At 39.3% G+C, this 23,394-nt stretch overlaps 1 protein-coding gene across 3 annotated transcripts in view; it reads right to left on the reverse strand.

Annotated features, from left to right (window-relative positions):
- CCDC191 (coiled-coil domain containing 191) overlaps nt 1-23,394 on the reverse strand; it is a 96,645-nt gene that overhangs the window by 70,931 nt on the left and 2,320 nt on the right. For 2 of the 3 annotated variants that reach the window (XR_004299791.1, XM_032406561.1), the window contains exons 2-7: nt 23,096-23,134; nt 15,008-15,149; nt 11,284-11,427; nt 7,714-7,892; nt 5,834-6,057; nt 2,615-2,768 (exon numbers count right to left, since the gene is read on the reverse strand). Coding sequence is in view for 2 of the 3 variants with exons in the window: in XM_032406561.1 (XP_032262452.1) it covers nt 2,615-2,768; nt 5,834-6,057; nt 7,714-7,892; nt 11,284-11,427; nt 15,008-15,149; nt 23,096-23,134 (882 nt within the window). In the remaining variant the exon portion in view is untranslated. Of the gene's footprint in view, nt 1-2,614; nt 2,769-5,833; nt 6,058-7,713; nt 7,893-11,283; nt 11,428-15,007; nt 15,150-23,095; nt 23,135-23,394 lie in introns of those variants that run through there. The other variant, XM_032406562.1, reaches the window with a different exon arrangement.

A 23,394-nucleotide genomic window follows, 5' to 3' on the forward strand; every position in this document is an offset into this window, starting at 1 on the left:
TCTGCACTGGGCATGGAGCCTGCTTGAGATTCTCTGTCTCCCTCTCCCCCTCCCCCCCACTCATGCTTGATCTCTCTCAAAAAAATAAAAAAATAGGGCGCCTGGGTGGCTCTGACCGTTAAGTGTCTGCCTTGGCTCCGGTCATGATCCCAGGGTCCTGGAATCGAGTACCACATTGGGCTCCTTACTCAGTGGGGAACCGGCTTCTCCCTCTGCTTGCTGCTCTCTCTCGCTCTCTCTCTTCCGACAAATAAATAAAATCTTAAAAAATAATAAAAAAATAAAAAATAAAAAATACAATAAAAAATAAAAGCAACTTTACAGGACAGAAACCCAGCATACTAATACTGTGTACCCCCAGTATGATCCTGAGAAGGGCACAGCATCACTTCTTGTAGTAAAGTTGCCAAAAATGCATAATCTCAATCTAAGCAGGAGAAAATATCAGAAAACCCAATGTTTTCAGAATGCTGAGAGACATTCTACAAAATACCTGATCAGTACCCTTAAAAAATGTCAAGGCCATAAAAGATAAGGAAAGACTGAGGAGCTGTCATAAAGCTGGAAGAGGCAAAGGAGACATGACAGCTATATGAAACAGAATTATGGACTGAGTCCTAGATATATACTCCTAGGCATTCTCTTTTTTTTTTAATTTTTTTTTATTTTATTATTCCTAGGCATTCTCTAATGTAGAATCATGGGCTAAGTCCTGGAATAGAAAAAGGACATTAGTGGAAAAACTGGTGACATTCTAATAAGGTGTATAGTTTAGTTAATGGTATTTGATGGTATTGTACCAAGGTTAATTTCCTAGTTTTGATAATTATGTTACATTTACATAAGATGTTAACATTGGGGAAAGCTGCATGAAGGGAATTCAGGTATTCTGTGTCCTGTTTCTGCAATTTTTCTGTATGTCTAAAATTATTTCAAAATAAGAACTTAACAACAATATAGTATAGGTTTAGATCAAGCAGAATCTGTGAAGAGTGGAGATAATTTATTCATAATCTCACATTTTTAAGTTACACTGGTTGGTCTTTTTAAAACTGAGTAATCGGTTTTAGGTGGACCACTAATTTTGTAAAACTCTTCTCAAGTGTCTAAAATTCATAACTAGCCACTTCTACCTAAAACATGTATTATTTCTTCCTGTACAGTGAATTTAAAAATTAAGTTTCTAGAAAACACATGTCTTATTCATCTCTCATTGGATGGGTAACATATCATGGCACGTTTTCCTCACTCCTTCTCTAGATGGCCCCAAGTATTCATCTCCTTTCCGATTTTCCTTCAGAAATCTGAACTGTTATTGTAGGACACACCAATTCGGTCTTGTGAAGGATACAACATCTGAGTCCTTGCCAATCTTTCTCAAAATGTTAATGTCAACTCTTAACATTTCCTCCTGCTAACTCTTCCCTCACTATTCCTAAAGCCAAAACTCTGACCAAAGCTTTTGTTGTTTTATATCTCAATAATTATGACTTCTTGCCCATCAGTCCAAAATACCTCCATCAAACATATCTCTCTCTTTTTTTTAAGATTTGAGAGGGAGAGCATGAGGGAGAGGGAGAAGCAGACTCCCCGCTGAGCAGGGAGCCTGACACGGGGCTCAATCCCAGGACCCTGAGATCATGACCTAAGCCAAAGGCAGACGCTGAAGCGACTGAGCCACCTAGGCGCCCCATGTCTCTTTTTAAATTGTTTAGATTACATTACTTTCTTGCTCATATCCCAGTTATCAATATTATATTCAAATTTCTGATACTGATTTCCAGGGCTTCTGTAAGTCTATCCTATATTTATCAAGCTCCCTCAATATCATCTTGATATTGTCTTTTCTCTTGTTAAATCTGTGCATTCCTGCATTCACTTCACTAACTTTCACTGAATTTCAGCGAAGCCTAAGGCTTTGGGTGGGTGTTACAAGAAATATAAAATATCATATTTATCTTTTCTCATCCAACCTTCTCACTTTACGTATCTTCCAACTAATCCCTTTTACCTGAAATGTTATAAGTTCCAAATGCATACTGCTGTCAATCCCACTTCACTGAAAGAAACTTCTGCTTAAATGGCCTGGAAAGGATGCTCATTTGTCAATAAAAATAGACTAGTTTTTTTGTTGTTGTTTTGTTTTGTTTTTTACAAAAAGTAAAAGAGAGGGAGAAAAGAGTAAAATAAAATGCAGACCATGAAAAGGAGAAGTGTATCACTGCTTTAAGATCTTAGCTCCCAGAAGGCAAGTGACTTTTCTGAGTAATTCTTCTGAATAATCCAGGAGACTGTGGAAGCCAAGCTTTCAAAACCTACCAGAGATCTACATTAGTAGTTACATGCTATTCTGAAAAGAGTAATTTAGGAAGCCACCCTAAATTCACACCCGATTTCCCAAGATCAAAGTATCTATAAGAATAGCCCCTGCACAGAGGACTGGAGCACAACCCCATGCCCTAGGTCAGGTGGGCAGCATAGAACCAACGGTGTGGGCAATTTGGTATTTGCGATGAGGCTCAGTTGGGCTTAGTGTGACACTGGCCCATCTCTGATGGAGCCCTCTATCATTTACACCACAGAATGCTGAAAAAAGAGAAGTTATAATTCCCACCTGATGATTTTCCTTGAAAGTTTGGATTAATAACTCTCTCAGTTTCTTCTTTCTTTCTTTCGCCATTTTTTCTTCACCCAGAAGAATATAATCACTCTGAACCATGCCTTTTTCTGTATTTTTGGGAGAGTTTTCTTCCTGCTTTTTCCTCTCTCTGTTAACAATTTTAAAAAATACACGTATGAACAACAGAATTAATGATGGGTAATTACAACCTACTATAGTGGAATGAACACTGAATTTTCCATCAGAAGACAGATTTTTATTTTTTTAAAAGATTTTATTTATTTATTTGACAGAGACACAGCGAGAGAGGGAACACAAGCAGGGAGAGTGGGAGAGGGAGAAGCAGGCTTCCCGCGGAGCAGAGAGCCCGATGCGGGGCTCGATCCCAGGACCCTGGGATCATGACCTGAGCCAAAGGCAGACGCTTAACGACTGAGCCACCCAGGCACCCCCAGAAAACAGATTTTTAGATTTGGTTCTAAAACTACATTGTAGGGTGATTTTTTTTTTAAGCCTTAGTTTACTCCTTTATAAAATATAGATTAAATAAGAGACTGTTATACTCTGAAAAGTAGAAAGCCCTATAAATATTTTGGTAAAGTATTTTTACTGAGTTTATCATCGAGGGATACTTTGATCAAAATTTGAGAGTTAACAATATGTAGACATAAGCTCTCTCTTTTCTTCTAAGGGAGAGACCAAAAAAAGGACCCTCGTAAGAGAGGGATGAGATTTTTACCCCAAGGCTTTTACAAGGCTTCTAGGGAGAAAAATAACAAAAGAATCAGGTATTCTTGTATAACGGGAGAGTGAAATTTATATTAATTCTAAAATAGCTGAAAAGAGAAAAAATAGAACTTAATAACAATAAGGAAAAAACTTTCAGGCAAGTGACAGGAATCGCTCTGTAACTTTGTTGCTCATTTCTCTGGTCATCCGCTGTCTCACCCACATATCCTTTCTCATCCAGGTCATCCCTCTTCCACATGCCAATTCAAGCAAGCTCACAGTCACTGCCTTCTTACTGGAGCGTACTAAAGTATATGTATGTATATGTGTGGAAGGTATATATACTACCAATGATACAGTAGAAATAGTCAGGAATCAGGATTCATGGGCTCTGGCCACAAACCAGCTGTGAAAACTCACACAGGTCACCTTATCTTTCTGAATTTCACTTTATAGTTGTGGAAACTCAAGTTGAGAGGGATGCCAGGATACTCGATAGACATTCTCATTAATTCTCATATACATACAGAGGACACACAGTGTTATATCTTATTATTGGTGATGTTAACCATCATTTGGCTAAGGGGACCTCTCCAGTATGAAGTTGCCATTTTTGCCTTAATTAGTAATTAATAAATCTCTTAGAGGAGATATTTTGAAACCATGCAATAAAGCAGATTTAGGATAGCTTACAAAGAAATTAAAAACTCTATCAATAATGATTACTGACTCTATCCAAATGCCATAACAGTGTTATATTAGACAGTTATAGGCTGACCACAGTGGCCATTTAAAGAAATACAGTTCTAATACCACGGATCTGATTTTAAAATAACATTAAAATATGTATCTGTTATAAAAGGGATAGCCGCTTATTGTGAAAAATTGGATATAAAAGCCATCCATATTTCCACCCAGAAAAATACACTGACAACAGTCAGTGCTGCCTCATTGTATAACCATTTTCATTAATTTCTCCAGTATTTATTAATGCCCATTATAAATAATACTATATTATCTTTGTGCACAAATCTTTGTCTGGATTTCTGATCATTTTCTTAGGGGTGTTTTCCTAAGACTGGAATTTCCAGGTCAAGCGGTAATACCATTTTTATGGCTCCTGTTGTTTATTGCCAAATTGCCTTGTGGAACGTTTAAATCAGTTCATCTGCTAGCAGTACAGCATGTTACCTGAATCACTGTAACCATGGATAAGATTTTAATGAGTGGTCAGTGAGCATCTGTTGAGTGCCCACTATGAGCACAGCGTCCCGCTCCCATCAAATGTTACTTGTTTTCACTATTTATTTTAGGTCAGCCTAGATTTTTCAGGGTTTAAAAGCAATCTAAAAGTAAGGTTGACCTTAGCAAGAACTCACTAAAACACCGGTGATTGCTTTCTAAAAGGAATGGTGTCTGGAGGAGGCCTGAGGCTGGCACTTGAAAGAGTGAAGCACTCGTCCACTGCCAAGCTGTTTTAAATTGGGTAGAATAAGAGCAATCAGGAACACAGGGGGAAAAGCTGTGTAGGCTGATGGGGGCGGGAGGGATTATCGAATAGGTCTTTCTGGCCTCTGAGTTTGAGTATTCAGTCACTTCAGGCACGTTACTCCAAGGCTTTTTGCAGTTCATGCATCAGTGCTGTTTCTCAGAATAAATACATTAGTTATTTCATTTAGAAGCTCATTTTCTGCATGAGGATATATAACAGTACTACATCCTGTGAGGACTATTTTGATTTTCCTCTTAGCTCAGATACTCCTGTTCTTTGTCAGTGGTTGGAGGGCAATGATGACTCTGTATGATTATCAGAAGGTAAGACACTCACACCCTTCACATAGGCTGAGGCACAATTAGCAGACAATTTTAACAATGTGCAGGTAACCAAAGAAATGCAAACTAACCAACATAATACCTATTGAAAGTGCAAAAGTATTGAAAATGATAGTACTTCCCAATGTTAAAAAGAGTGTGGTAACCTCGTCCACTGCCAGCAACAGTGTAAATAAGTACAACCCATTTAGAAAGCAATTTGCCAATGTTTCAAGAGTCATCAAAGGCCTATACCATTTAACTCAGTAATTACATGCCTAAGAATGTAGAAAGCTCTATGCTTAAGGAAGCTCACTGCATTATTATATGGTGAAAAACCTGAAATAGTTGAAATGCTTATCAGATTGGGGGGAAGCTCATTACATAAATTACGGTCTAGGAACTCAATGGAGAAATAATATACAGACCTCAGGACTCTGGGCAATGTGTTAACTAAAACAAGCAAAATAAATGTACTTTATGGTTGCAATTAAGTATGTAAAGGGATCAAGACCCAGAGGAAACAGAAAAACATAAACAATTTGTTAAGATCATGGAATCGTGGGTGATTTCTTCTTTGTGTTTTGTTATCACAATGTCCATGTTTTTAAACTTCCAAAATGACTGCTTAGACAAAAAAAAACTTCACACCGCTCACCACGGCTGGCTTACATTTTCCATGCTTCTTCCACAGTTCGTCTCCTCTCAATTATCTCCCTCCGCAGCTTTACCATCTCCCTTTGAATCTCCTCCTCCTCTTTCTTGGCCTCCAGAGCCTTCTTTCTCTTCTCTTCCTGCACCAAATACTGAGCCTCTAAGAAGACCGATTTTTTCAGGGTCTTTTCCATTCTCCGGCGCTCCAGTTCTTTCTCACGTCTCATGCGATTTTCTTTTACCTTAAAGAGAACACAGTGAGGGTGGAATGCAGCCTTTCAAGTAGAAAAGGATACACAAAAGCTTAGAATACATTTCCAAGTTCACAATATGCCCAGTTGGAAACATTCTGGCCCAGAAGCTCACTGTTCATTGGAAGAATAGGAAGAATTCATTTGTTTACTTGGGTAAGAGCCAATACAAAAGTATAGATGAAGTCAGGTCAGAGGACTCCCAGCACTCTGGGAATGATCTGCACCATGTAAAAGTTGAAAATTTACTGGGTCAGATGCCAAGTTCTGGATTCTTACATAGTAATGATATCCCACCCCTAAAATTTTCCAAGGTGTATACTACTGCTGTTTATTTAGGCCCTCTGTGCACGCCATTTAAGAAAGAATATGGATATTTTGGGGAGGCTACATCGTGAAAGATACAACAGTGATTTACTGCCTGAGGAACACAACATTATTCATTTTTTTAAAAATATTTTTATTTATTTATTTGACAGAGAGAGACACAGCGAGAGAGGGAACACAAGCAGGGAGAGTGGGAGAGGGAGAAGCAGGCTTCCCGCGGAGCAGGAAGCCCGATGCGGGGCTCGATCCCAGAACCCCGGGATCATGACCTGAGCCGAAGGCAGACGCTTAACCGACTGAGCCACCCAGGCGCCCCACAACACTATTCACTTTGATCGTTATTTAAATGTATCAATGATTCTGGCTCATATTTGGAAATCAAAACCATGATATTTCTGAATAAGCACAATCAATTTTTCAAACCCATTAATTCTCTAGCGGCTCTTCTAGCTATGAATTAAGGAGTGCTCCTTTACCTCCCTCTTCACTGACCTTATCTTATTCTTTACTTATAAGACTTCTAGATATTGGCAATCTCTTATTGAACCTTCCCTCCTCCCTTTTATCACAAACCCAAACTAGGATCATACTTCTACCCCTTTTTCTAACATCCTCAGTGCTGATTAGGCACACCTTAATGCTTTAAAGCAATCAGAAATTCAGGGTTATAAAAAGACAACATACAATGTATAGACATTCATTCTAGTTCAGTCTTAGTTCTGGACATGTGGAAAAGACTTGGTCATTCTGATTTCCTGAAGCTCCTCTACAAAGAATTGAGACGCATCTTTTCCCTATAACCCACTGTTTATTCCCTTTGAAGAAAAGAAAGTTCCCATATGCCTTTCTAATTCAAAACAGCTGAACTAGATTTAATTCAGATCTGTCCTCCCTTTCAAATTATAATCACAAAATGAGTGAATTTTTCAGTTGTCTGGAAAAGAATTATCATTATAACATTCACTAGAATATTCATGATACTAATATTTTGATGTCACAGTTCAAAAATCAAATTCAAGCAAAACCAATCTACATATTTATAATAGTACCATATACAAACTAATAAAGTTTAGTTCACCACTCCATTGTTCAAAATCAATTATTCCTTCTTTTGGTTTTTTTAAATAAACTGTTTCCTGTCCTCAGTTTATGAGCATTATTTTTCTTCTAAGTTCTTATATTTTATTTTTATTCTTTCTAACCAAACCACAGATGGCACTCTTTTTCATAATAAAACCTAAGTCTTTATTTAAGCTTATTAAATGTGCTACACAAAGATTGCTTCCTGTTACCCATTTTAATTTTGTTTTTCCCTCCCACCTGCTTATGTCTCATCTCCATGGTAAGACGAGGATCCTTCTGCTGCTGCTTGTCTTGGTTTCCATTCATTCCAAGATCTTCCAACATTCCAGAATCCACCACTTTTTTATGGAGCAGATGGTCTATAAATTTTTGAACGGTGGTACTTTCCTCTTCTTCCTCCAAATAGCCACACAACTCTGGAGGAGACAGAGCAACAACAAAAAAAGGGAAAATTAAAAAAAAATTTAGTACAATTTCCATATTTATATAAATAATCTTGGTACAATAAAAATATGAAGCTGTGAGTGTTCAATAAATAGTAACTGATAATGCCAATTGGATGAGTATAGCCCTCAGCAATTAACTACCTTCAACTGAGAGGAAAGAAAATTTTCCTTGGGTGATGATAATCACCCAAGACATGAAAGACTCCTTCACTGCCAAATGTAAAAGATACTACTTCAGTCTAAACATCCTTGAAGACTCCATTGTTTTTTTTAAATGGCTTTATTGAGGTATAACTGACATACAATACACTGTAAATATTTAAAGTCTACCATAAGTTTTGACATATACATCTACCAGTAAAACCATCACTATAATCAAGATAAAGAACATGTCTGTCAGTTCCAAAAGGGTCCTCAAACTGATTTGCAATCTCTTCCTCCCACTCCTCCCCATGTTCTCGGTCTTATCCCAGGCAACCACAGACCTGCTTTCTCTCAGGATAAATTAATTTACATTTTCTAGAATTTCTTATCAATTAAATCATACACTATGTACTCTTTTTTTGGTCAGGCTTCTTTTACTCAGCACAATTATTTCTGAGATTCATCATGTTGTTGTATCAACAGTTCACCACTTTTTATTGCTGATTAGTATTCCACTGTATGGGTATACCATAATTTGTTCATTCATTCATGGATAGACATTTGGGCTGTTTCCAGATTTTGGCTATGACAAATAAAGTTGTTATAAACATTTGTGTACAAGTTTTTGTATGAACATATGCTTTGTTTTCTCTTGGAAAAATGCCTAGGAGTGGAATGGCTTGATCATAGAAGTATCTGTTTAAGTTTTTAAAAAACTGTCAAGCAGTTTTCTAAAATGGTCACAAAATTTTATATTCTCACCAGCAGTATTGGAGTGTTCTGGTTCGTCTACATCCTCACCAATACTTAGTATGGTCAGTCTTTGGATATAAGCCGTATGTAGTGGTTACTCAAGGTAGTTTTAATTTGCATTTTCTCAATGACTAATTATAGGAACATCTTCCTTGTTGATGTTCTGTTTAGTTCCATACATCACTGAAAATGGGGTATAAGGTCTCCAAATAATTTGGAGAATTGTACAATTACCTATTTCTCCCTTCAGCTTTGTCAGTTTTTGCTTCATGTATTTTAGGGCTTTTTTTTTTAAAAGATTTTATTTGAGAGAGAGGGAGAGAGAGAACATGAGCAGGGGGAGGGGCAGAGAGAGAGACGCAGCCTCGCCATTGAGCAGGGAGCCCGATGCAGTGCTTGATCCCAGGACCCCGAAATCATGACCCGAGCTGAAGGCAGATGCTTACCCAACTGAGCCACCCAGGCGCCCCTATTTTGGGGCTCTTTTCTTAGGTGTACGTATGTTTATACTTGTTATGTTTTATTGATGGCTGACCCTTTATCATTATAAAATGCCCTTCTTGGTCCCTAGTAACAATTTTTTATGTTACAGTCTATTTTTTTCCTGAATTAGTAAGCTGCTCTCACTTTCTTTTGGTTACTGATTGCATGGTATAGCTTTTTCCATCTTTTTACTTTCAATCTATTTGTGTCTTTGAATCTAAATTGTGTCTTCTGTGGATAGCATATAATTATGTCATATTTTAAAAATCATTCTGCCAATCTTTGTCTTTTAATTGGACTATTTAATCCATTTACATTAGATGTAATTCCTGATAACGTATAGCTTATGTTTGTCATTTTGGTATTTGTTTTCTGTATGTCTTCAGTAAATGCCCTTTGTCAGGTTGAGGAATTTACCTTCTATTACTAGTTTGCTGAGCATTTTTATCAGGAATGGTTGTCAGATTTTGTCAAGTACTTTTTCTGAGTCTATTGAGATAATCCCATTCATCAGTATTTTTGGTAAACATCCTTTTTAAATGGCTACATAATAGGAATGTTTCAATCAAAAAAAAAAAGGAAAATAAAACAAAAAACTCTACAAGCATAAGATGAATGAGGCCTGGTATGATACTAGATGGTAATTGCCAATCTAAGTAAAGAAATATAACTAGATCTATTAGCACCATATGAAAGGAGTCATAGTTTCACTATATTCCGTATATGCTTCAGAATAAATATGAAGTATGAAAATGCCTCACTTTAATAACGACATTAATAAATTAGAAAACATCCAGAAGGAGGCAACCAGCATGATAAGATTTAGAAACAATGTGATATAAAGAACTACTGTGAGAATTGGTATATTTAAGCTAGGAACATTGAAGTATATGAGAGATCAGACATGATTATATCACGTGCAAACAACAACAACACTACTACTTTTCTTTTTCTTTTTTTTTTTAAAGATTTTATTCATTTCTTTGGCAGAGACAGAGGCAGCGAGAGAGGGAACACAAGCAAGGGGAGTGTGAGAGGGAGAAGCAGGCTTCCCGCGGAGCAGGGAGCCCGATGCGGGGCTCGATCCCAGGACCCTGGGATCATGACCTGAGCCGAAGGCAGACGCCTAACGACTGAGCCACCCAGGCGCCCCAACACTACTACTTTTCTTGGGAAAGGGAACATGGTATTATTTTCTCTTATACTAAAGGGTTACAGAGGTCAAACTCCTAATTCTCCTGAGAGAAAAATGTATGAGGATTAGAGCCCCACAACAAGTGAACGGGCTCCTTCTATCCTGGGAGATGTGCTGGCAGAGATTGTATCACCCCACGTGAGGGACACTACAGAAGGATCTCTATCTGAGGGGGTGAAGCAGGGAGATCAGACTAGGTGATCTAGAAGGATTCCTCTAACTTTAAGAGCTCATGACTTTGTGATTCCTGGGCTGGGGATTTTGTAGATTTTTGTAGAGTCCTAAACAAGGGGAATGCTGCCAGGTGAGATTACCAAGGGTGTGTGAGTCACACATGAGGAGCTGCTGCCCACCACCATCACTAGGCCTACCTTCATGCTGAGGAAAAAAAATACCAAATTCTGAGTACATTCGAGGAACCCTCACTCACTAGTTGTGTGTACAAGTAGTAAACTCTTTTATAAATATAAAATGTTTAAATGTAGCCCCATCAGAGTAAAGAGTCATCCAACAATATATGGGAAGAGACACTCAAAGAGCACTAATTGCTATTATAATCATAAGGAGAATTAAAATTGAATATTTTAATTTAAAAAACACCATGAACATACTGAGGATACAGATAAGTAATTTAAATTGAACCAAGAAAAATTAAAGCCAATTATAAAACTAAGCAAATCATAGAAAAGTCAAATAATATATCATTTATTATTTAAAACAATTAAAAAGACTTCTTAGATACATTCATTAGATGTTAAAGCTTAGAACAATCAGACAAGTTCTTACCATCAAAGTTGTCATATTTCAAATGATCACTGGCTTCCGGCACAGGAAGGATATTTGACACAGTGTCTTCAGCACCATCTTCACCATCACTTGCTAGTTCTTGCTTAAGTTTGGTGTCTAACCAGTCATTGACTAGCTCCTGAGCTATCAATAAAACAAAAAAATCTTTTTAATATTCCTATTACTTCAGAGACTTTCTTCATTCACTGTTTTCATTCACTTAGTAATTACTGAGCATCTATCATGTGTCAGGTACTGTGTTAGATGCTGGGAAAAGAGCAACAAATAGGACAAATAAAACTTATCACCAACGAAGTTTACATTCTAATTGGAGAAGAGAGACAAAAAATAAGTAAATCTGAAAAACAGAGCAGGCAAAGGAGAAATGGTGTGTAAGAAATGGAAGGTAGGTATTGATAGTTTTAAATTTGGGGTGCAAAGAAGGCCTCACTGAGAAGACATTTGGGCAAAGAAGGGAAGAAAGTGAGGGAGTGAGCCATATGGTTATTCCATGCAGAGGGGAAGCATTTGCAAAGGTCCTAAGGAAGAGAACGTCCAGAGTGTTGGAGAAGTAGAAAGGAGGCAGTGTGGCTAGAAAGGAGTGAATGAAGGGGTAATAACAGGAGATAAAGTAAAGAGGTAATGTGGGGATCAGATTTAGAGCACTGGTTCTAGATCAGGGATGATCTTGCCCCCCAGTGGACATCTGGCAATGTCTGGAGCCATTTTTGGTTATCATAACAGGGATAAATGATACTAGCATCTGGTAGGCAGAGGGCAGATATGTGGCTAAACATCCAACAATGCATGGAACAGCCCCCACCCCAAAGATAATTATCTGTTATATCATCAACAGTGCTGAGGTTGAAAATCCCTTGCACAGAAGCAGGGGACACCAATTGGGAGGCAAATGCAATAATCCAGGAAAGTGACAGTAGCCTGGACCTGGAGAGGAAGTATTAAAAATCGTCCAATTTTAGAAAGTATTGTTTTGAGATGCAATTGACGGATTTGCTGATGTAGTAGATACGGGAAATGAAAGAAGTCTACAAGGTTTCTGGCCTAAGCAACTGCAAAAATGGAGATGCCATTTACTGAGACAGGGAAGGCTGAGGGAGAAGCAGGTCAGGAGGGAAGATCAGGAATTCAGTTTTAGACTCGTTGGGTTTGAAATGCTTAGGAGACATACAAATAAGAATGTCAAACAGGTATTGGCTATACCACTCTGGATTTCTGTGGAGAGGTCCAAGCTCAAGAAATAAATGTGGGTGTCATCAGCATATGGATAGAATTTAATGCCACAGAAGTGGATGAGAGCACCAAAAGAGGAAGATGGGTAGAGAACTGGTTCCAGGAATAAGCCCTGAAGAACTCCAGTATTAGGGGTTGAAGAGAGAAGGCAGAACCGGAAAAGCAGACTAGGAAGGAGAGGCCATTGAGGTAGGAGGAAAATCAAAATAGTGTGATTTCCTGGAAGCCAACTTCTATTTGAATTTCTTTCTTGGTGATATTCAGAAAATCTTAAATATATAGGTATGAGAGAAAATGTCTACTTTAGCAATACCTTCATCACTATCATCATTATCAAACAGCTCTATGGGTAGGGCATAGGGGTTTCAAAGAAGAAAAGTATATATTTCAGCACTATCTTCATCACTGTTACCATGATCATATAGCTCTGAGGGAATGGAATGTTTCTTATATTAAATGAGGCCAAAAGGCATTTAAAATAGGAATGCGGGACATATAAAATAGAAAACAATGAATCAAGATAGTAGAAACCAAGTGTAAAAAGTATACTAGCAACAAATATTATTGGCTTCCAGAGGAAGGTAGAGAAAGGTGACAGATATTTACTGAGTAACCCTGTGTACAGTCAGACATTTATATGTATAATAATTTATATGTAGAATAATTCAGATCTACTCAATGCCATTCATTAGTAAAGAGGGGTTTGCTATGAAGTGCCCCAAAAGCACAAAGAAAGCGAACTACCCTTGGAGAGTTCAACTGCAGGAACATCTCCTGTTGGATCAGAGGCTCTAAGGCTACATTAAAGCAGAGTTTCTCAAAATATGTTCCTCAGAACACTGGTTCTTATTGAATATTAACAGATGATTGATGAGAGGAGAAAAAGGGATATAAACCTTTGAAAACCATGTTCTGTTCATACACTAGTACTTTCTAATGTGTATCACTAACTCTTCAGGATAGGAATATGGATTTCAGGCTAAAAGGAGTTTCCAGGTATAGGAAGCTGGGGATTTGGGGTAAGTAAACATTAGTTTTTAGACAGCATGACTTCTCAGAAACTTTAAGAGGCTACAGTATATTGTGTATTCCCAACAGTGGGTTGGGAGATGGGGTGGGCAAGACATAGCCTTGCCAATTTCTGAACCAATCTCCTTTTTCCATCTCCAGTTCTACCAACCACCCAAGACCAAGGGCCTTTACTGCTCACCCAGACCACTGCACCAGCCTCTCACAGATCTCCCTCTTCCCTCCTTTTCTCCCCTATGATCCACTTTTCATATTTAAAATATTGATCTGTTGTACCACTGCTTAAAACCCTTCAATGATGTCTCATCATACTCAGAATAAAATCTAAATTCTTTTACCAGGCCTATAGGCCCTATGTACTAGGTCTTCTGCTCACTCCTGCACGCTCATCTCCATTGGGATGTTCCAGCCACACTGGTCTCCCTTCAGCTCCTCAAGCACACCAAGCTTGTCTATACTTTAACTCTTGATGCCACCTTTCCCTCTGTCTAGGATGCCCCTCCTCCATTACTGCTTAGCTGGCTCCTTCTTATTATTCAGGTCCAAACTTGAATGATTATCACTACCTAATAATTTTAAGTTTCCTTTATTCTCACACTAGCATGTATACCCCATGAAAGCAAGGGCTTTGCCTCTCTTGTTCAAAATTTTAGGTTCCCCCAGTACCTAAAATAGTACCTGGCACAGAGTGATAATTTTTTAAATATATATAATAGATTATATTATAAACATAAAAGTTTTTATCATATACATACTTATAAACATAAATAATTATATATGTATATATATATTTTTTTTGAATAAAGACATGCTATGAATAAATAGAGACATTTATTGGAATAAGTTAATGGAATAAAAAGAGACAATCATCCAAATGGAAGCTGGCTTCCAGGACATGGCCACTCTGACCTTCTTCCCCTGTGGCTTCTCCTTTCCAGTCTTTGCTGGTTCCTCCTGATCTATTCATCCCTAAATGCTGGAGTTCCCAGGAGCAACAGAAACTAAAATACTAAATTCCAGAGGAGTAAATGTTTTGGGGAGGTAGGAAGGTTAGATCAATCTTAGACTCTCTTCATAAAGAATAAAGTGGATTTACAAACTAATGGTCAAATGATCTCATAATACTAGATCAAGTGATCATGTTGCCCTCCATGCCACAGGACGAATACCTTATAACACTCACTAGTTAGCTGTGTCATATCAACCTGCCTCTTGATGTGGTTCCATTTCAGGAGACAGAATGAGCCTTAAATATAGCCTTACTTGTAATATTGGAGTTCACTCCAGGATAGATTAGTTTCAGGGAGGTGGAAAAACATGAAACTTAAGCGCAAAAGAAAGAAAAATTTCCATTCTGTACTTTGAAATGCATTATAGGTTATGCTTTAATAAGCTGTATTCTAAAGAACTGCTAACACTGCAGCAAAAAAATGTATTCTCTTACCTTCCGCATAGACTTCATCACGATCCTCTATTTGCTCAGATGTTTCCAAATCTATGACTTGGCTCCAAAGCCTTCTGGACAAATTGGAATTTGTAGGAGAAAATGCTTTCGAAACTGCAAATTCTGAGGCTTTCTCCACCTTCTTCAATATCATAGAAAAAAAAAAATCCATTAAGATGATGACAACTTTGTTTAGGGCTAAAGAATTTTTCTCCTACTCAAGAAAACTGATTTTCTACCACCTACTAAGATACTTCCACTGTTCCATTTTTAAAGGAACTCTGGAGGCTTAACCACCCCAAATAATTTCATTTTTTAAACATAAAATTAATTGCAATATTTTACCAAATTTTAACATGTATTCACAATGTTTATTTTTGAACAAAAGGTTATTTAAACTTTAGATAACTTTTGTTTAGAGCATTAGTGATGGGATCATGACACCTGGATATTTTATTTTAAATAAAAAATACAATATTTTATTAACTCCCATTGCCACTAGGATTTGCATATGAATATGAAGCAGAGGCAGAGTAGCTATACTTCCTCAAATTACTACCCCTGGAATGAACCTCCCATCATATATTAAATAAACTATAGGCTCAATAAAATTGGGATAGAGTCACTGAACTGTAGTTATCCAGAAGGTTTTATTTATTTTTATTTTTTTTATTTTTTTATTTTTTTTAAAGATTTTATTTATTTGACAGAGAGAGACACAGTGAGAGAGGGAACACAAGCAAGGGGAGTGAGAGAGGGAGAAGCAGGCTTCCCGCCGAGCAGGGAGCCCGATGCGGGGCTCGATCCCAGGACTCCGGGATCATGACCTGAGCCGAAGGCAGACGCTTAACGACTGAGCCACCCAGGCGCCCCTCCAGAAGGTTTTAAATCAAGAGTAAAAACACGGCCCAATTCATGGGATTGGTGGAGGTGGGCAAACTGTGTTGGCACTTTGGTTTACCTGCACAATATAAAAGAACTTCTTGGGGCGCCTGCGTGGCTCAGATGGTTAAGCATCTGCCTTCAGCTCAGGTCATGATCTCAGGGTCCTGAGACTGAGCCCCATATCGGGCTCCCGGCTCAGCGGGGAGTCTGCTTCTCCCTCTCCCTCTGCCTCTCCCCCTGCTTGTGCTCTTTCTCTCTCTCTCAGATGAATAAAAATCTTAAAAAATTAAATTAAATTAAAAAAAAAAGAACTTCTTTTACAATTAAATCCCTTTCTCCCTCCCTACAAACTTGCTTTCCTCCACATCTGCTGCGTTCCCAGGCTTCCAACCTAGGTGACAATGCCACTCTTTCAGTTCTCAGGATGAAAACCTTGGCATCCTTGAATCTATTCTCTCCCTCTTACCCCACAACCAATCTGTTAGGAAATCTGTTGACTCTATTTTCAAAATATATCCAGGATCTGACCCCTTCTTGTCACCTCTACTGCTATCACCTGGTCCAAGGCACCACAATTTCCTGACAGGTTTTCTGTGATAGTCTCCCACCGCAGCAGACAGTCCCTTTGAAATGAAAGCCACACATAACTCTGCTCAAAACCCTTTCATGGTTCCCTATTTCACTCAGAATAAAAATTAAAGTCCTTACTATGTGCTTCAAGGTCCTGCACCATCAGGCCCTTTGTGAGCTCTACAACCTTCTCGTCTGCTACATCCCTTTGCTTACTTGACTTCAGCCACACTGACCTTGAGTATTCCTTCTCAAATATGCCAAGCACAGTCCCACCTCAGCGCCTTTGGCTTACTTCCCCTCTGCTGGACTGCTCTCCCTTGATAGCCATACAACTCTTTCTCTTGCCTCCTCATGTCTTTACCCAAATGTCACCTTCATAGTAAGGCTTTCTCGAATTACCCTACATGAAACTGTAACCACCCTCCTCACGGCTCTCCCTATTCCCCTTCTCTGTTCTGACTTTCTCTACAGCACTTATGACCTTGTAACATATTTTACCATATACTATCTCCTCTTAGTAGAATGTGAGCAGGCATGTTTGTCCTCTTCATGTGTGAAACCCCCAGTACCTATTACAGTGCTTGTCATATAACAGGTGCCCCATAAATGTTAGTTAAAAAATGAATACATGTAAAATTTTATTATTTTATTTTTTTTTAAAGATTTATTTATTTGAGAGAGAGCTTAGCATGAGTCGAGGGAGGGGCAGAGGGAGAGGGAGACAAGCAGACTCCCCACTCAGCGATCCCAGGACCCTGAGATCATGACCTGAGCCAAAATCAAGAGTTGGACACTCAACCGAGCCACCCAGGCGCCCCTAAAATTTATTTTATTTTTTTAAAGATTTTGTTTATTTATCTGACAGAGAGAGACACAGCGAGAGAGGGAACACAAGCAGGGGGAGTGGGAGAGGGAGAAGCAGGCTTCCCGTGGAGCAGGGAGCCCGATGCGGGGCTCGATCCCAGAACCCTGGGATCATGACCTGAGCCGAAGGCAGAAGCTTAACGACTGAGCCACCCAGGCACCACCCCTAAAATTTATTTTAAAAAGCTGTACTTTCCCCATAGTTTATATTGCTGCCTGACCTATTTTGAAAATGATTTTTCCTCTTGCCCGTCATGGAAAGACTGGTAGTACCTCTGCCAAAACTTGCCAGGGACTTTACCTTTTATTTTATTTTAAAGATTTTATTTATTTATTTATTTGACAGAGAGAGAGAAAGCAAGAGAGGGAACACAAGCAGGGGGAGAGAGAGAAGCAGACCTCCTGCTGAGCAGGGAGCCCGACACGGGGCTCGATTCCAGGACCCTGGGATCATGACCTGAGCAGAAGGCAGATGCTTAATGACTGAGCCACCCAAGTGCCCTGGGACTTTACCTTTTAAATTCTCAAGGGTTTCATATATTAAGTTTGAATTAGAAACACAGGAATAAAGTTGAAAAGCTAAGGGTAATTTGAAAAAGATGTAGAAAATAGAACACACAGGAAAAGATATGAATCAGAAGAAAACATGATCTAATCAGGGTTAGAATAAAGAAAATATCATTCACTCTTTATGAGGTCATTCTGGAAAGATCTGTCTCCCATACTATTTCTTGGCCTCTGATGTACCCAAATTTATGATGGTCGATATGCCATTTATTGGATGGTCACATTATGCTTGGCACACAGTCCTTCCCTTTAAGGTTTTAAAAATTTTAAGACAGCAAGATGAATTTCGCATGTATCATTGTGTATGTTATCTACACATATATGTAAATAATGTACAAATAAATAGATCAACTTTCAGTTTTTAAACCAACATTCACAAAAAAATTAAACAACAAAACAGGATTGTAGACTTAGTTCCTCAGGCTATGAGTGAAAGAAAGAACTCTGTATGATAGGTCATCTCACCTGAATTGGAATTGGTACAGATTCTTAACAAAGGAGGCAGACAGAGCTTGGACATAGGGGAAGACTGATTTTGGTACTCAAGAAGGACACAGGCTGGTACTTACAAGGAAGGGAGTAAGGAGAAATGTTTGCTTGGCTCTCACAAAGCAAGTGTTTGGGATATCACTTAAAATGAAGATTTTGGTAAAAAAAAATACTAGATGATATTAAGGATTAGAAATAGTCTCATATTTCCTTCTTTAAAATATTACATCCTTACCATTTCATTCAAAATAAGTACGTGAGAGACAGAAGAGGTCTATCTTAAATTATATTTCAATAAAACAAAGTGTCAATTTAACAACTTATTCTTTAAGCACGTTGACTGAAGGACTGAAGGCTAGCACTGTTCCCACTACCTTAGTGGACACTGAGGGGAAAACAAAACTAAAAGCGACCATCAAAGAGTTCACTTTTATCTACCTACCTACTACCTACCTATTTACTGTGTCATGTGCCACACGTGCAAGACACAGTTCAAGAAGAGTTCTAAAGGAACACAGGGTGATAAGAAACCCAAATACCTTCAAAGGTTTCCTACTCAGTAACTGTGTTACATGTAAATATATAATTTGTAAAGGAACTATCTTATTCCCATGATCTTATAAATGCTCAATAAGCGCTCCTTACATCCCATGACACACATCAATCCCAGTGTCCACTGGATGGCAGGAACAGCAGCTACAAGGCACTCTTTCATTTCCTCAAGGCTGGGAGGTACAAACAAGTTTCTTCATATACCCTCAAGTGCAAACTCCATGTTTATAAATAATAGTTTTGGGAGTAATGTATTTTTGAAAGTGTCCAATTCTTCTTAAATCTCTCTGTATACAAGCAAATGCTGGATGCAGTTTCTGTTGTATATGAATGCCAACATAATTCCAAGGGAAAAAGTATTAGAAGATGGGATTAGGTGGTTGAGGTGCATCAGGGGAGTTGTTCACTGAGAGGGGCATCTCAGCTGAACTTTAAGGGAAAGATCTGGATTGGCCTCCAAGAGAGGAATGGTATTCCAGGCTTGGGGGATCAGTGTGAGTCAAAGTGAAGGGAAGATAGAAGGGGAAGGAGACTGGCCTGATAAGAGTCACACAGAGTATCAGCAAAGGGGCTGTTACAGGTAGATTGATATTACAGCTAGATTGACAGAGGGCCGTAAGTGCCCATCTGGAATTTACAGTTTCATCAGATGGCACAATCCCTGAAGGTTCCAGAACAGAGAATTAATGAAAATGTTTAGAAAGCTTAAGTATCAAAGTAACAGAATGCACAGGAGTAAAAAGATGAGCCTATCAAGTCAGGATGAGGATAAATTATAAATCATGGTGAATTGTTGCATTTTGGGTGAGCTGCCCCAGAACTCACAGTTCTACTCAAGTATCTGCCTGATTCTAAGTGACTTCAGCGTCCCTGAGGAAGACTCACCAACATTTCAGCCTCAAGGTTTGCTTCATCTCCTGTATTCCAACGGCCTTTCCCGCAATCGTACTTCTGCAACCCACTGACATGGTCATCCTGAACCACATCACACAGCATTTCCCATTGTTCAACCCCAAAGCTGATAACATGCCCCCCAACATCAGCCTCCTGTCCATCTCCCTGTTTTGCTCCCCCTCCTCCGCTACATTGGTGTTGCACCTAACCATGTCCTTCGTCACTATAGGCCTCCTCTTCCCAACCTAGGAGTTCTTTAAAGGGTCCCCTCCTGGGCGCCTGGGTGGCTCAGTTGGTTAAGCGACTGCCTTCGGCTCAGGTCATGATCCTGGAGTCCCGGGATCGAGTCCCACATCAGGCTCCCTGCTCGGCGGGGAGTCTGCTTCTCCCTTTGACCCTGCCCCCCCTCATGCTCTCTCTCTCTCTCTCTCAAATAAATAAATAAAATCTTTAGAGGGTCCCCTCCTTCCTACTCTGCATGGATATTCAGATACTCTCTTACATAAGCCTCAGATCACTTGTATCTTTACCTCTCCAATGAAAACTTTCAAGGCCGGGTCAATCTGATCTACCAATTTTGGGTACCTGCTTCATCCAAGTCCCCATTGCTGCCCTGGTGATCTCTTTTGTTCTGAAGAAAGCCCTTTCTTGATCTTCACCATGCTTCACACTCTTTCCATATTCTCCCCCTTCTTTCATGTAACAAGGTCTAAGCTGATTTTGAGAGAGTGGTGCACTCAAGGGGATTTGGAAGTCTTAGGTTCAGAAGTCCTAACTGTTTAGGATACACCCTGAGTTGGGATACATTAGGGAACAAAATCAGAAAAGAAGACAGGAGTGAACAGAAAAGTAGTAGAAGAGAAAACAGGGTTATAAGAAGATAACGAAGGAGAAAATTTCTAGAATAAAAAAAGTGATAATTGGATCAAATGAACCTTACAAAGTTTGAGGATGAAGAAGAGAACACTGGATTTGATCAGGAAGTCATTTAGGACAACCATTTCTGGGGAGTGGTGAGAAACAGAAACAGGAGGAAATTACTGTAGACAGCAGAGGATAATAAAAATGCAAGGGCAAGGAGTCTAGGCTATACACTCAAAGACTTGGATAAGAAAAAGATGTTGTACCATAATCAGAATGGACTGCAGGGTCAAGTAAGGACTTACTGATTTTTTTTTTTTTGAGATGGGAGATTTGAGGGCATAATGGAGACAGAGCTATTGTGGAAATTTTAGAGGAATGATAAAAGGAATGATAAAAATCTAACCGGTCAAGCTGTCTGACAAGCGCATAAAGTCAGAGCAGAATTTTTTTTTTTTTTTTTTTAAAGATTTTATTTATTTGACAGGGAGAGATAGCGAGAGAGGGAACACAAGCAGGGGGAGTGGGAGAGGGAGAAGCAGGCTTCCCCGCAGAGCAGGGAGCCCGATGCGGGGCTCGATCCCAGGACCCCGGGATCATGACCTGAGCCGAAGGCAGACGCTTAACGACTGAGCCACCCAGGTGCCCCAGAGCAGAATTTTATCCTTCTCTTTTACTTAAATCTTTCCCTCTGGAGGAGACAGTAACTAAATGTGCAACTGAGCCCTGCAGGGGCTTGGCACTGGGACACTCAGCACGGACATGGAAACTAGGCTTAGTAGGAGGCTGAGGAGTGGGCTTCCCAGAGGCCGGCCTCCACAAGGGCAGATGTTTTAGTGGTCTTCTAAGTCAGACCTTCTGCAGGAACCAGGAAGCCTTCTCTGGCCTGTCTAGATTAGCGTCCCCACCACCTGCTTCTATTACATCTTTAATTCTCCCACTGGCTTTAAGTAAGTTGTTTAATCTCCACTGGACTATAAACTCTGGGAAGGCAGGGATTATACCTGCCCAGAGCTCGGTTTTATCTTCAGTGTTCAACAGAGTGGACTACTACTTAGAAGGCACTTAATAAATACTGGCTGGATAAATAAATAGTTAACAGTGATTACATCTGGCCTAGGTTCCATCTGGACTTATAATGCCTGTCAATTTTGATAAGTAATAGCTCTTCAAAATACTACCAGGCAGAATGATATTTTCCCAGGAAAATGCCGCATGATTTTGAAACATATGCTGCACAAATGAATTGAGTATGGCAAGTTGCCAGAATGACACTCAGAGGCATGCACCTGAAGTAGTTTAATAGTACTTTCAACTTAAATGGTACTTGGACTCAAAAACACGTATCTCAGGCCTGGAAAAGAGCTCAGAAAGTTACGTAATTCAATCCCCCCCTCACAGAATACTTAAACATAGTCTTCATTAGTCCTAACATTAAGTGGCCATTTAGAATCCACTTGAACACTTCTATTGATAGAAAATACATCTTTTTTTTATTATGTTATGTTAATCACCATACATTACATCATTAGTTTTTGACCTCTTTATGAGAATGCTGCTCCATTTTTGGATCCCTCCAGGTATTAGAAAATTCTTACCATGCATGCACAGCTTTCACCTAATGCGCTGGTCCCATAGATCAATGTAACTACAGTACAGTCTTTCCAGTATCTGAGGAAGGCCACCACATCCTCTCTTACAGCTTCTCCTCCCCTGCTCCTTTAGTCCTCTTCATGGGATCCTCACAGCATTTGAAAGAGCATGTCTAGGGGCACCTGGGTGGCTCAGTCAGTTAAGCGTCTGCCTTTGGCTCAGGTCATGATCACAGAGTCCCAGGATCAGGATCATGCCCCATGTCGACTCCCTGCTCAGTAGGGAGTCTGCTTCTCCCTCTCCCTTTGCCCTCCCCCTGCTTGTGCTCTGTCTCTCTCTCTCAAATAAATAAATAAAATCTTTAAAAAAAAAAAAAAAGCATGTCTATACCCATTTTCTTGTCATTCATATTTTCTTTTTTTTTTTTTTTTTTTTTTTTAAAGATTTTATTTATTTATTTGAGAGAGAGAATGAGACAGAGAGAGAGCATGAGATGGGGGAGGGCCAGAGGGAGAAGCAGACTCCCTGCCGAGCAGGGAGCCCGATGCGGGACTCGATCCCGGGACTCCAGGATCATGACCTGAGCCGAAGGCAGTCGCTTAACCAACTGAGCCACCCAGGCGCCCGTCATTCATATTTTCATGAAAAGCAACAGAATAATGAAAAAAAATACTAAGGAATATAAAACTAAAGCAACACAGTCACGTGAGAAAAATAGCAAAACATGTGCAAAATGGAGGTCTATCAGTATTCCTTCCCATCAGATTATGTCTGACTCTTAACTCTATCTTAACTGTGCAATATCCTTACCTTAATCCAGTGTTCCACATTGTCAGGGTCAAAGGCAGGCTGTAGATAATATACAGAGAATATTAATACACAGCAATAACTTTATCTACTTTGCCATTTTATTTTTTTTCAACTTTGCCATTTTAATCTATCCTTCTGACTAAAGCACATGGAAAAGTGTCCTTTTTCCTTCCCCAAGCCATTTCGTCAGCAAGTTCAGCAAGGACACAGAATGATGGTCAGAGGAAGATACGTGAAGCCTTCTCTGGGATCTCTTCTGTTTTTATCTCCTGCCTAAGCCCACCTGGAGATTCTAATTT

The sequence above is a fragment of the Phoca vitulina genome, unplaced genomic scaffold, assembly GCF_004348235.1.
Source record: "Phoca vitulina isolate PV1807 unplaced genomic scaffold, GSC_HSeal_1.0 scaffold8, whole genome shotgun sequence".
NCBI classification, from domain to species: domain Eukaryota; kingdom Metazoa; phylum Chordata; class Mammalia; order Carnivora; family Phocidae; genus Phoca; species Phoca vitulina.